Source organism: Sebastes umbrosus, chromosome 5, assembly GCF_015220745.1.
Source record: "Sebastes umbrosus isolate fSebUmb1 chromosome 5, fSebUmb1.pri, whole genome shotgun sequence".
NCBI lineage: Eukaryota > Metazoa > Chordata > Actinopteri > Perciformes > Sebastidae > Sebastes > Sebastes umbrosus.
The window spans coordinates 17,095,804-17,109,425 of record NC_051273.1 but is presented as its reverse complement, the minus strand read 5'-3'; the positions used below and the strand labels follow the sequence as shown (position 1 = coordinate 17,109,425).

Below are 13,622 nucleotides of genomic sequence, written 5' to 3'. Positions count from 1 at the left end.
TTCAGGCAGCTCAGGAGCAGTGTTTCTGTGGGGGAGAGTAACGCTCTATTGCGTGGACTTTGGGCTTTGTTACTTTGGACACTTTTACATACACAAAAAAAATTGATAACACACTAAAGGAAAGGGAAAAAGCACGAAAGCATAATAGGTCCTCTTTAAACTTTAAGACAACTGGGACCTGGATTAAACCAAACAAAGTGCAAATCAATATTAGAGAGATGTTCCCCGATATTCTGCACACTCAGACGAAACCCCGTCTACTTAACTGTGTGCAGTTTTATAAACACATTACTGAAGGTATACAAGTCACAAATAAGCATAGAGAGTATCTTGCTGATATACAATATTCTATAAATATCACTGCTCGTTTGCTTAATTACACCTTATTCACTGATTTCACATCAGCCACGAGTAGTAATGTTGCAGAGGGAGACACTTCCAGGCAGATTCTGGCAAATAACAGTATTAGCCATTTAAAAAAAAAGAAAAAAAAAAAAAATTCAATTCAACTTATCTTACAAGTAAATACTCCTCGACTGTTCCAGCCAACGTGTTTGAGAATATTTCAAACACAGTTCATGTTTAAATATCTAAAGCCATTTAAATATGTATTGCTGGTCCCAGGTCTGGTCCCAGGGAGACGGATAGTGTAGATAGAGAGAGACACAAGACGACTGGAGAGTCAGCGAGCTGCGCCGTGTAAAGATGACGAGCCGCTGAAAGTTTACTTGGCCTGTAGAAAAGTAAGCAAAAACATGGGAATTAGACATTTAAGAGAGGTACTTTCATACATTATATACCCTGCACTGAAAAAGAACGTACTTATGACTATGAGTTTTCCTCCATATTTGACGGCGCTCCATCACTCCACATTGAGAACCGCCCAGTTATCTTTCTTGTCCTGATGATCATAAGAGGAGGAAACAACATGAAAATCTCCCTCAATATCTCAAGCATCATAGATCACATTGGCTTCTTTTGGCTGAATCAATATGATTTAATTACATTTTATCTCATTACATTCAACATTGAGAATAGTAAGGGTGGGGGAAAAAATCAATACATCATAGTATCTCGATATTTTGTGTGGCAATATTGTATCGATACACGGACGTCAAATATCAATCTTTTGTTATATAAACTATTAACGTCTTAACAATTCGATGGCGCACCTTCCATTATTTTGTCTTTCAGAGGTTGTAGCGGGCTCAGTCTTAAAGCTAATGAAGATAGTGGTATCATAATAAATTAAAAAAAAACCTAAGGAATCAATAGAAGAAAGCTAAATAGTGCTCCAAAGTTATGCTACATTTTGGCGAGAAGAAACTGGGCATGGCCATTTTCAAAGGGGTCCCTTGACCTCTGACCTCAATTCAATGATGTGAATGAAAACTGAGATGAACAGAGTGAAAACTTTATCTTCTTAGATAAAACAGATGTTGACAAACTGCATAATTTGCAGTTGAACAATTCAATAAATCGCAATACTCAGCATATCCAACACAGTCTCAAGGAAGTTTGTGAAATATTCACGAAATTCTATCTTTATATTTGATTCGTGTGCATAGACACAAATTTCCCTTTTTTTCGTAACGCTCACCACAACTTTCAACAAAGTATTTTTCGTGCTTTGAATATCCAGCAACACGGGACAAAGTGTCAATTTCCACTGCAAACTTTTCAAAATAAAATTACTCAGTTAGGGTTAGGAAAAGATTGTCTTAGTTAGGCTTAGGCAACAAAACTAATAAGTTAGGTTTAGGAAAAGATCAACTTAGTTAGGTTTAGGCAACAAACTACTTAGTTAGGTTTGGGAAAAGATCGCGGTTTGGATTAAAATAACTCCGAAAGTGTTGTAACTTAAGTACGGAAGTTACATACAAATTGATTTCATGCTGACCATCACGAAAAAAATTTGAAATTCGTGCCTATGTACACAAATTAATACATTCAATTTTGTGACTATTTCACAAACCGCTGTGCAACTGGGCTGGCATATCGCAAAATGTTTAAAATCGCAATAAGATCGTATCGTGACCTTAGTATCCTGATAATATCGTACAGTATAGTGTACTGCTGGAGGTTGTGTCATGTACCTCTGACATGACGGGCAGGTTGTCATGTGGAAGGAGCCACATGGTTCGGTGGGCCTTGGTTCTCTGTCTCTGCAGGAGCTTTCTCAGCAACCTCTTCACCTTCCGGTCTCTGGGGTCTGCACACTTCACCGCCTTCTTCGTGTAAAGACTATGAAAAGAACACAATTCATATTACACAACACAGGACGGCAGTGCAAGGCTCTGCACAAACCCCCAAATTTTAATCTTCTGGAAGCAAAAAAAAAAACAATGATTCAGCAATAATGTGGAGGACTACAAAGATGTCTGTCAAGTGTAGCAGAGTTTGAGCCCAAAGGAAAGAAGAGATTTGTAAGGTGACTGGAAATATCTCTGGTAGAAAGAAGTCAAACTGTGATCAAAAGTGAGCAAAGTTGAAGAAAAGAGGTTGGGGAACCACTGAAATAGAGAGGACCAAAAGAAACTGTGTAAGAATCCTATGTTTTTGTTAACTGGACCGCATGAAAAAGCAAGCTCCTCATTCCCCGGCTACATCAGATTTCTCTCTTGGCCCGCTGGAAACAATAGGTATCACAATGCAGAATGGTTTACTTAACTAAACCCTGCTGTTCTGACTGAATGGCTGCGGCAGGGCTCAGCTGGCTCGGAAGGTATTTTCGGATGGCTTGTTATTCCCACATATTTCCTTTCTTACTTCCCTGGCAAATGCAGCCCCGAGCCCTGCCATAACAACATGACCTGGAAAGATGACAATGCCTCTCAGCCCGGCTCTGCCCTCCTCTATAACGAGAGGCATATTTTCCATGCCTGCAGATCGCTGTGTGCTCTTTAGCTCCAGGAGTGGATAGTTGAAATACTTGCATGATGGCTTGTATACTGCAGTCGGGCCCCTCCGTCTGCACCTCAAACCGCAACACATCTTTGGTACGCACCTTGCCCTGGGAGTACAACATGCAGCACTGGACATCTCTTTGCATCTGCACGCCTTTACCTAAGGGGGAAAACAGACACAGAGAAAACAGAGCAAGAAATATTAGGAAAGGGTGTCAAACAAAAGCAAATTGACAGTATTATACTAAAGTTCCTTGGTGTTAAAGAGGATCTGCTATGCTCATTTTCAGGTGCATACTTGTACTTTGGGTTGCTACTAGAACATGTTTATATGCTTTAATGTTCACAAAACACTTTGTTTTTCTCATACCGGCTGTGCTGAAGCACCTCTTTTGTCTAAAATGCTCTGTTTGAGCTCCGCCCCCCTCAAAAAGCCCAGTCTGCTCTGATTGGTCAGCTGGCCCACTCTGTTGTGATTGGTCAACCGAATCAAACTCTTCAGACTCTGCTTCAGCTCCCCTCTAACTAGCTTCGTTTGAGGGTGTGCCAAACTAGCCACTAGGCAGGTATTATGCAAATGTGTTACTTGGTGACATCAGCGTGTTACTAAAAAAAAGGTGGGACTTCAAGGGAGGCGTTTCAGGCAGTTCAGGAGCAGTGTTTCTGTGGGGGAGAGTAACTCCCTTTGGCGTGGGCTTTGAGCTTTGTAACTTTACAGACTAAACAAAATACTAAATAACCCACTAAAGAAAAGAGAAAAAGCACAAAAGCATTATAGGTCGTCTTTAAGCTCAATTAACTATGTTTGCCTACTGCCTTCTTTTTCACACCTATGGTTCTATTTTAGCTTTACTTTACCAGGTGATCTCAGAGTGAAAATAGTTCTCTCAAGTGAGGACGGGACATTGAACATGGCAGCGACAAAAGTTTCAAACAGTATGCATTATTGCATATTATCACTCATAACATTAACATTAGAAACATTTTACATTTGCACAGAATCACAATTTTTCAACACTGTGAAGTCAATATTCTGATGTTGGCAAAGACTGAAACAGCTTAAAGCCAAACATTATCTGTTCTGCAGAATGTGCACATGCCCTCTACAGTTACATACACACACACACACACACACACACACAATCACGTATGGACACACACACAAGAATGTCAGAGGAATTACAATGGCATCCCATTGTGCTGCAAAACATGCTACCATGGCAGTGAAAGGAGAGACAGAGAAAGTGAGAGAAAGAGAGGAGGGGTGTGTGTGTGTGTTGGTGTGGAGGGTGTGCCATGATGCCTTTTTCATCCAAAGCAAATGTGTAAACAAATTAAAGTGTGATGGAAGCAGCAGGAGCAATAAGAGCTGTAAAATAGGACAGTGCTGCTCTTGCTATGCCACAGATGATGTTCGAATCCATCCTTCGGGAACGTCACTGCACTTCCAGCGCTTTCACAACATTTGAAAAAACAGACCAGGCGACACCGTCACGCATGCTGAGCCCTGAGACAGTTGCTTTCTTTCTGTGTTATGAGTGTTGTGTGATTTCAGATCCTCCTGCGTTCTGCCCCTCTGTTTACATCCATGCCTCCCTCCCTGCTGCTCCTGCTGCTGCTGCTATCCCTCTTCTCTCCTTTTTTCTGTCATCGCCATCGCTCCCTTTGCTACACAGTCCACCTGCAGGGTGCATGCAACCCATGCAACACACACACACACACACACACACACACACACACACACATAGTAAGTATGGTTGTGTCCTACCTTCCACAGATGCCAGGAGAATAACAGTCAGAGAGATAACAGTCAACATCTGCAGCATGAACATGATGAGGCTGGCAGAGAGGAGGAGAGGAGAGGAGGATAATCTACTCTGTCACCTCTCCCTCTATGGCTGCCTCTCTTATATTACTCCCTCCCTCTCTTTATACCTCCCTGCCCATCTCTCACTCACTCACTTCCACCACCTCTCTTTTTCTGTCTTACCGTCTTCCCCCTCCCACCCTCTGTTTATCCATTTTCAGTCATTCTCACGCTCAGCTAAACTCCCTCCCTCATCCTCTTTTTTTTCTTTCTCTCACACTCATCTCACCTCTCACTCATTTCTCCTTTCCTGCTTTTTCACTCAGAGTGGCATGCCTCATTTGTCTCATTTGAGGCTTTAAATTCCTCCTTCATCCTTCTCTTGTCTTGTATGCATTTTCCCCTGAAACACTGAAACAGATTTTATGGGTGAAAGCAACAAGAATTCACCCTGTGGCTTTCAGATTACATGATCAGTCCTGATTTGGCATTTTATTTAAATGGCACAAAAATCCTTTCCAAATAATATCCAATTAACCCTGGTTTTGCAGCTGTATAACGTACTTGTGGAAACTCTCTGACCGAACAGTAGGCGTGTCTGTCTCGTGCATCTGGATCAGTCTTGCAGCAGAGTTATGTTCTCTGTGGGATTCCAGACAAAATGCCAAACACACCTAGGAACTGCGATAAACTGAATTTATTAGCTCAACTCAACCCTGAAAGACAACCTGTATAAATGAATCATGGTTTAAAAAAATGCCTGTTGTAGATATGTACTATTATATGTACAGTATGTGTTATTCTTGTACCATTAACTCTTCCTGTAATTGAGCTTTTATGGTTATTGACTCTTGAATAGCCTCCCGCAAAAAGCTTCTCAAGACCCATTTGTTTTCTTTGACTTTCTGTTGATTTTATACCTCATATTTTGTGGGTTATACGTGGCTTGTATTTTCAGTTTCTTCTGTATCCTTTATCTATCAAAAATTGCTATACTATATGAAAAAAGTTTGCTTGCTCATTATGGATTATGTCCCCTCTTTATTTGCACATTTTGGAAGTGGTGTTCCACAAAGTGCGGTCCTCGGCCTCTTGCTGTGTTAAATTTTTTATGCTCCCACTATTTCAGGTAATCGTCAAAACAATGCTTTCTTTCTATGCTGATGACACACCGCTGCATGTTTGATTTTAAACTCACGATGTAGCTTCTTTTATTGTTTTAAAGCTAGGGTTAGTGATCTTCTTCAAACATTTTTTTGTTATATTTGTTGAAATTCTCTTCACATCCAGACAGCAATCAATAAATCAAATGCTCTGACAAAACTGCGGCATTCGCAAGGCTGTAATAAGCCTGGGATGGGTGGCAGGTAGCCCGTCCAATCATTTCATACGGGCCAAATTAAATAATTGGATGGGCTACCTGCCACTTATCTGTCTACCTGTATGCACTCTGCCCGTGCACTCATTGCGCGTCACTAGAGCCTTTCACAAGCTGCTAGCTTGACAGCTGTGAGTACTAATAATAGTCATGTTTGTTGTTTATGTTCATAATGATCATTTTGGAGGTGTGGACTTACTCGCTAGATTTACGGACTTTTGGAGCTAGTGCTGCTCGTTACTTTCATTGGAAAAGAGTTGGTAACACAGGGCTGGATATTTCGGTTGGATACTTTTAAAAATCTAGCGTACTCTTACTAGTTTCTCAAGATAACCAACCCTAGCTTTAAAGCCTGTGCTGAATGTCACAAATTATTCTTCAAACAAACCAAGACAAATCTTATATTCTTTTGTTTGGCTCTTGTAATCGTGTCTCTAATTTACAGAACAAACTTGGAAATCTGGCAGCCAATATGAAACCGGGGCCCAGGCTTTATTTGATTCCACCCTTTTTTTTTTAAATTTTATTTCTTTTTTTATGGCTTGGCTCATGCCAATGCACCAATGTCACCAAGTAAATGTAATATATTTGGCCAATAAAGGGATTCAGATGTTTGAAAAATATGCCCTTAATATGTCTTTGCAGCCTCTCCTCGTCTGACCATAAATCATAATAAAATTGTTACTTGGTTTCCATAAATGGACACCACAAGAACAAGCTGGAGGCTTTATCGGAGAGTCAAGCATCTACATCCATTACCGAGAGGCTTCAACAGAAAACATCAGGACCTGATTATACCGAGAGAAACCAGAGAAATTGATGTCGGCCTGCATCTGTTTCAAGATATTCCTTTGATCCGACCTTGTGGTAGAGAAAAATAACAAACACAGATACCAAAGTCAGACGATGCCGCCAACAACAACAGTGTATAAAATGATTGATCGAAGGCGTGATTAGGTATGACAAATGTTGCCACATCTCATTGCTGACACAATAAATTGACTTAGTGTTTAATGTGTCTTGCTAATTAATAACTATAATTGAGCTGTAATTCTTAGACACTTGTGTTTCTGTCAACTCTAGCAGGTCTGATACACATTATATGATAATACATAGACCATGTGGACAGGAAATGTTTGAATGTCTCTATTTATTTGCCTTTTGCTTGGAGCACTGCTCATTCCTGTTTCAAAGTGCGACTGTAATCCTGGAGAAAATTAGTTTTCCTCGAAACATAATTGAGGATGCAGTTTAGTTGTATGAGAGCATAATTTTGTAAGACAGGGTTGGCTCATTCTCATGTCCTTAAAGGATCTCGTCACCCAAATCCCCTGAACTTATGTTTAGTACAAACTTGCCATTCAGATAATGTAAATGTTTTGATATGTTCGACAGTGAAACTGCAATACCTCTCAAATACAATAGAGGTGAATGGAATGCCATTTATGGTGTTCAAAGACAGAAAACAACTCATCAAGAAAGTTGAGAAACAATGTCCTGGGTACTGATAATACACAGAACTCAGCAGTTTACAATATGTTTTTTTACTATAGCTTTGAATTGCCGCTCAATGGCGTTAAGTGGGGAAAATGTGTTTTATTGTGATTTGGCTTTCAAAAGAGCTTTAAAGAGCAACTTAACATTAGTTGAATCCAGTGGGCAACCTCCGGGTCTGAGAAGTGAAGCCAATGCAGAAGTGCCTTAAACTTGCGTTCTTTCTAATAGCTAGCAGGGCGACTGCCAAAATGCCGAACTCGAGGCTTCAAAACGGCAGTCCACAAACCAATGGGTGACGTCACGGTGACTACGCCCACTTCTTATAAACAGTCTATGGTTGAATCTTGTTTTTGCTGACCTCCAGTGGTTTATCTTGCTGCAGTGATGCAGAAGTGTACCGCCATGAAGTGGGAACGCTGTGGGTCATGGTCGGCGCCTTAGACCCCTTAGACCACCAGGTCACCCCAGACACATTACCAGTTTGTTCAAAACCATAGACTGTATAAAATATGGACGTAGTCTCCGTGATGTCACCCATAGGTTTCTGAAGAACCATTGTGACGCTCAAAGTGGGCGGCTCCGGTCATCGCCATCTTGGCAGTGATGACACAGCCTAGCTTCTAGATAAAGATCGGGCATTCTTACATGGGAGTTTATGGGGATTGACTCACTTTCGGAGCCAGCCTCAAGTGGCCTTTTGAAGAACTGCAGTTTTGGGCATTTCTGCGTTGGTTTCATTTCTCAGTACCGAAGGTCGCCGCTTGTTCAAAACCTGTTTATTTCTTCATCTGTTCTGGTGTTGTTTCAGATCCTGCCACTCCCCAGTTATCTCCTTCCCATCACCTGAGCTCCCCACCTGCACCTCATTCCCCCATCAGCCACTCTCTCTATATATACTGGCCCAGATCCGTTGTTCCTCTGCCAGATTGTCTCATTGCCTCCGGCATTTATTGAGTTTTGCTTGTTTAAACTCATTTTTCCTGATTCTTGGACTTTGGATTCCCCTGCCTGCCCCTCGTCGGATTTGTGATTTCCTGGTTTTGATCCTGACCTGCCTTGAGCTAAGTAAGTAAAGCTGAACCTTCCTGTTACATTGATTGCTTCTGTGTCGTGCTTTAGGGTTCTAGTCCGCCACTCATCCGGATTCAATACATAATTTCCTCTTCGGTTATTCCTGTAAGTCTTCTCAGAATGACAACTAATATGCAAACATTTGGGATTTTGTATGATTGCATCCTTGAATGTCAGTAAAAATGTAGTGGATGCACTTCATTCTGATCTATCTAGTGAGGCTGCTGTTGGAAGGTGGAGAAACTTGTATCTTCCCTCAAGTTATTCCTGTTGGATTGACACCAAATTCTGACATTTATAGTAGATGGTTTAGATATGCTAGGAAACTTCTGACATGCCGTTTCGTTGTATGGGAACATAATTTTTTAGGAGACAGGGCTGATTATTTATGTTGGCCAGTTATCTGCAAGGAGAACCGAGATAAAATAGCACAGGAATGCAACATAAATCTTACATGACTTACAATCACTAAAACTACAAAAATAATTTTGCACAAATTGAGTGGAAAACTGCTATAAAAGTGTCCCTATAAGGTTAAAAAAATACATAAATTAACCTTACAAATTAAAACAATACATCACACTTCATTAGCCTAAACGCTTTGGACACATTGTACTCTTGAAAAAAACAAATGTTAAGTACATTGGCAGGGCAATAATGGAACATGAGTCACCTCATGCAAGGAAATATTGCTTTAGACACTAATGTGGGACATGTAATGGACACATTTTGTAAGGGTAGATCAACATGGGCTTGCCTAAGTTCCTGTGGTTAAACAGATCTTAACAGTGAACAAATTATCCTCTGGCTCCTGAAACACTTGGTGGAAGAAATATTCAGACAATAAGGCAACAATATGTCGCTTATGGGCACACACATCCAAATCCTGGATGAGAAAATATGCAGTCTGTGCACTGAAGGGTGAGGTTGGGGTAAAAATGTGTATACATGTGTGTGTGTGTTGGAGGTGGGGTTAACTGTTCAAGAAATTGACCCAAGAAATCAGGTTGGAATGTCAGCTGCAAAAACATACCTTCCACATGACTACAGGTCGGCTTGTGAGCCAGATACATTTTCTGCATATCTTTGTAGCAATTAAAATATCTCCTATCAAGGTGTGCGGACTCACAAACTAGCAGTGGAAAGTGGGGCTGGCGGGGTGATGTCTTCCTCTTTGAGGGGGTGGAGGGCCCGAGATATATGGAGGGTCGGTATGGCCTCCTGCAGATGTTGGAGGGCTCGGCTCACTGCGCTGAATATGCAGCCTAAGAGATCTTACTGTACCTATACGGGATTTCCGAGGGATAAAATGCGGGGGGGCAATACCTCAACTGATCCTTGAAACGAGGCAAACAGGGAGGCGTATGAAACGGACAACAAGCTGTAGGAATGCAGAACGATGAACAGCACATTTTTGTCATTCTCTTCTGTGCTAAAGACATCAAGATGATCTGGTAATGATTTATAAGATGTTCTTATCCCAGTTAAAGGAATAGTTCCAGCTCGTAACTTCCTGTAGTTTTTGAACAGATTAAACAAACCAGATGTGAACTTTAGAGGTGCCGATAGGCTGATTTTTTTGACCTGCAATGTTTGTTTGTCGGTCATTCAGTCCACCACTTTGGTCCAAACTGAAATAAGCCTATTAACAATTCTTAACAAGAACCTAATGATTTAAATAAGGGTTATTAGAGTGCCCTCTTCCTGGGGGCTTGTTCGCGAACCATCTGTATGGTAGATCTGCGCAAGCTTCTCCGCAGAAGTATAAATCAGGCATCAGGCTGCGGTTGAATAGTGTTTTTGCTTAATGTTCCTAACTGAGTGTTAAGTGGCAGCCATGATGAGCTGGTTGAATTCTCTAAATGCTAATTAAAGGAGCTTCAATGCTTCCTTTCTTATCTCCTTTAGCAAAGGGTACAACGGACCGTCCTTTACGAAAGGAAAGAAGAAAATGCCGTCCTACTTTTCCTTGCGCCAGCAACATTTGAAGCCACATAATCATGTTCTCTTAGCATCGCAGCTGTATTTTCCTAAATCCTTATGAGTTCTCCTTCACACCTTTCCTCCACCTCATGACGTTTTCCATCGAGGTCAAGGAAAAGTGGTGAGGAAAAGACATTTGGACTATTTGACTGCAGCCTTGGTCTTGTTTAACCATTGGACAGAGCCAGGCTAGCGGTTTCCACCTGTTTCCAGTCTTTATGCTAAACTAAGCTAATCTCCCTTTGGCTTTAGCATCATATCCAGCATACAGACATTTATCTTCTCAACTAACTCTCAGAAAAAAGCAAATAAACACATTTCCCAAAATGTTTAACTATTCCTTTAACATCAAGGATCTTAAACTGAAATGTTCACGACTTGTGTAAAGACCTGGTTGTACTTTATCTAAAGGTAAAATCATTTTATTCTAATCTGTACCTGTGATCTGATTACCATTAGAATTTGTTTTTACTGGTTTATTTGAAGTAACTAAACAAAGTGTAAAAGTTTATTTTGTCATGCCATTTTCCTATCAATTTAAAGAAGGACCAGGTCAGGCCGGCCAGCCTCAGATTCACTGTTCATGTCCTACTCTGGGCAAGGGGAGGCTCCACGTTTTCTTTTCACATGAGATTTCCTTAATGGAATGTCTTTATTGACTGTGGAAATAAAATGATGTCCAATCCTTCGACATGTGATTATATTTTATTAGAAAAGAGCACTCCGTGTTCCCCTGTGCCAGTCAGGCATTCCTCTGCAGGGAGTTGACTGGTGCTCTTCTGGAACCAAACATCTGTGCTTCTCACAGCTCTGTTTCATTACTCGCCGAAACACTAAACCCAGAAAATCAGCTTAAACACACTCAGGCATTTATTTTGAAAATCCCCGCTGCAAAAACTCAAGGGGTCTTGACTGTGCCTAGAGTGTGAAACTGAACCCTTTTGGATGTGTTTAACAAATGCTGCCAGGAAGAACAACACACATCTCAGGTCTAGAGAGATTCAGATACATTCCTAATGCAAACTAGAAGCTCTGTGATTTTCCCAGTGTCGTACAACAGTCACCGTGTTGAGCAAGACATTTAACCTTCACCATTTCACCACATGGCCACTGTAATGTACTGCTGTGGCTGAAAATGGAGCGTTAAACAAATAGTGATGACATGATATTTATAATTTGATCACTTTTCCAAAAGATTTAGTGTTAGTAACAGTAAATAAAGTGATCTAATATACCATGATTTCAAAAATAGATCCTGCCTGATGTTGGCCAGGCTGATATTAGGTTATTAGCTTAGCAAATATGTCGACCAAAAAGAAATAGCAGTACAGAAATGCCAAAGATATGTTGCAGTCATTTGGTGTTGCTATTACATAGTTTGTCCACCAGTGAGCACTAACGTAAATGTATTTTCCAACTGTACTAATGTCCCACTCTGTACATATCGTGGACACAACCAAATTTAAGGGACCCTTATCAAATATTTGATATATTATGTGTTTGTTAAAAAACTAACCTCATCTCATATAGTGTCATCTTATTTTTTTTAACTATTATAATATATGGCAACACTTCATTTTACAGGTCTGCAAATTTCATTGTAATTCGGTGATAATTAGCAAGTAACCTATTTGAAATTTCTTTGGAATTACTGCCAAAGTACCCCAATATTTACCTGAAAATTCATCAAAAATGACTTTATTATAAACATTATTTAATAATTATATTCCGCTATTTACCAATACCTGGTAATTTATTTAATTAAGGAAAGAACACAAAGTTAATTGGTATGCTTTATTTCCATGTCTGCTGATAAATGGATAATAATTAGCAAATAACTTCTTTGAAATTTCTTTACAAACTCCCTGAATCATTACATTTAGCTACCAGGTTACATCTGTGTAGACAATAAGTCACACAATGGTGAGATTAGTGCCTGATCAGAAGTGTCTTCTATTAGTTTTGGTTTTCCACCTCCGATGAAGAGCAGCGCACAGCTGCTTCTCAGGCCTAAGGGCCCTATTTTAACAATTATATGCTATCTTAGCATATAATTATTAAATGATGTTTATAACAAAGTAATTTTTTATACATTTTGAGGTAAATATTGGGGTAATTTAGCAGTAATTCCAAACAAATTTCAAATAGGTTACTTGCTAATTATCACCTAATTACCATGAAATTTGTTGACCTGTAAAATGAAGTGTTACCTAATGAATATATACACAACATATGAACTACATTAGAATAATATTGGCATCAAAAATAGGGATTAGTGTCTGCAACCAGGGCCGTAAACATCCTCGGGGCTCCACCTTTCAACAGTGCAAAGTAATCCAAAGGGCCTTATACGTTTTCGTTATAAGCAAAATTAAACACATAGTGGGTTCACTTTAAGACCCAATATTGAAGCGTAAAAATGTATACATAGTTTAAAATCTTTTCCGAGTCATATTTTCCCCTTTTTACACGTGCTTTGTGTCAGTGTCTTTTGGTTCCAGTTGACATATCAGGCAGCAAATTCAAATCAGCACTGAGTAGGTAACAGCAACATATCAGCATTGAGACGACCAAGATGAAAAGAAAATACTAGTGGAGCTCTGAAATGATACAATAAACAAACAAGCGGAAAAAAAAGCAGAATTTACTGCCAAGTTTCCTACAGTAATATCAGTTTAACTCAGCAGATCCAGTCAGTTAAAGATTACATTTTAAGTAGCAGGAAGCCTTCCTCTAAACGTGTCAACAAGGGCAGCACCCTGGACAGCTCCTGCATCCCTGGAGGTCCCAGGATCAGCACCTTGGACAGAGGTGTTGACACACTTTAGTTTAGAACGTTGAATGATCCACTTGAGCTGTACAGGAGGAAGCTAATATAGAATAATGTGATTTCACAACTGAGTGTGCTTGCATCTCATCTAGAAACTTCTCGTCGTCTTTCCTGAGGAAGATTTATTCACTCATGTTTTTCACGTCTTCT

The 13,622-nt window shown here is 40.1% G+C and overlaps 1 protein-coding gene across 1 annotated transcript; it reads right to left on the bottom strand.

Annotated features, from left to right (window-relative positions):
* Positions 1 to 399: 399 nt before the first annotated feature.
* On the bottom strand, positions 400 to 4,932 carry ccl44 (chemokine (C-C motif) ligand 44). Its single transcript, XM_037768864.1, has 5 exons — positions 4,675 to 4,932; positions 2,937 to 3,066; positions 2,097 to 2,244; positions 823 to 901; positions 400 to 733 (listed from the first exon to the last, which is right to left on the bottom strand). The coding sequence occupies exons 1-4, from the start codon at positions 4,736 to 4,738 to the stop codon at positions 863 to 865; spliced, it is 381 nt and encodes a 126-aa protein (XP_037624792.1). The 5' UTR covers positions 4,739 to 4,932; the 3' UTR covers positions 400 to 733; positions 823 to 862.
* Positions 4,933 to 13,622: the final 8,690 nt, after the last annotated feature.

Coding starts and splice junctions, on each gene's coding strand:
- ccl44 (XM_037768864.1), bottom strand. CDS start 4,738: ATGTTCATGCTGCAGATGTTGACTGTTATCTCTCTGACTGTTATTCTC. Junction 3,067..4,674: donor TCTCCTGGCATCTGTGGAAG/GTAGGACACAAC, acceptor TTTCCCCCTTAG/GTAAAGGCGTGCAGATGCAA. Junction 2,245..2,936: donor TGCAGTATACAAGCCATCAT/GCAAGTATTTCA, acceptor TTCTTTTCATAG/TCTTTACACGAAGAAGGCGG.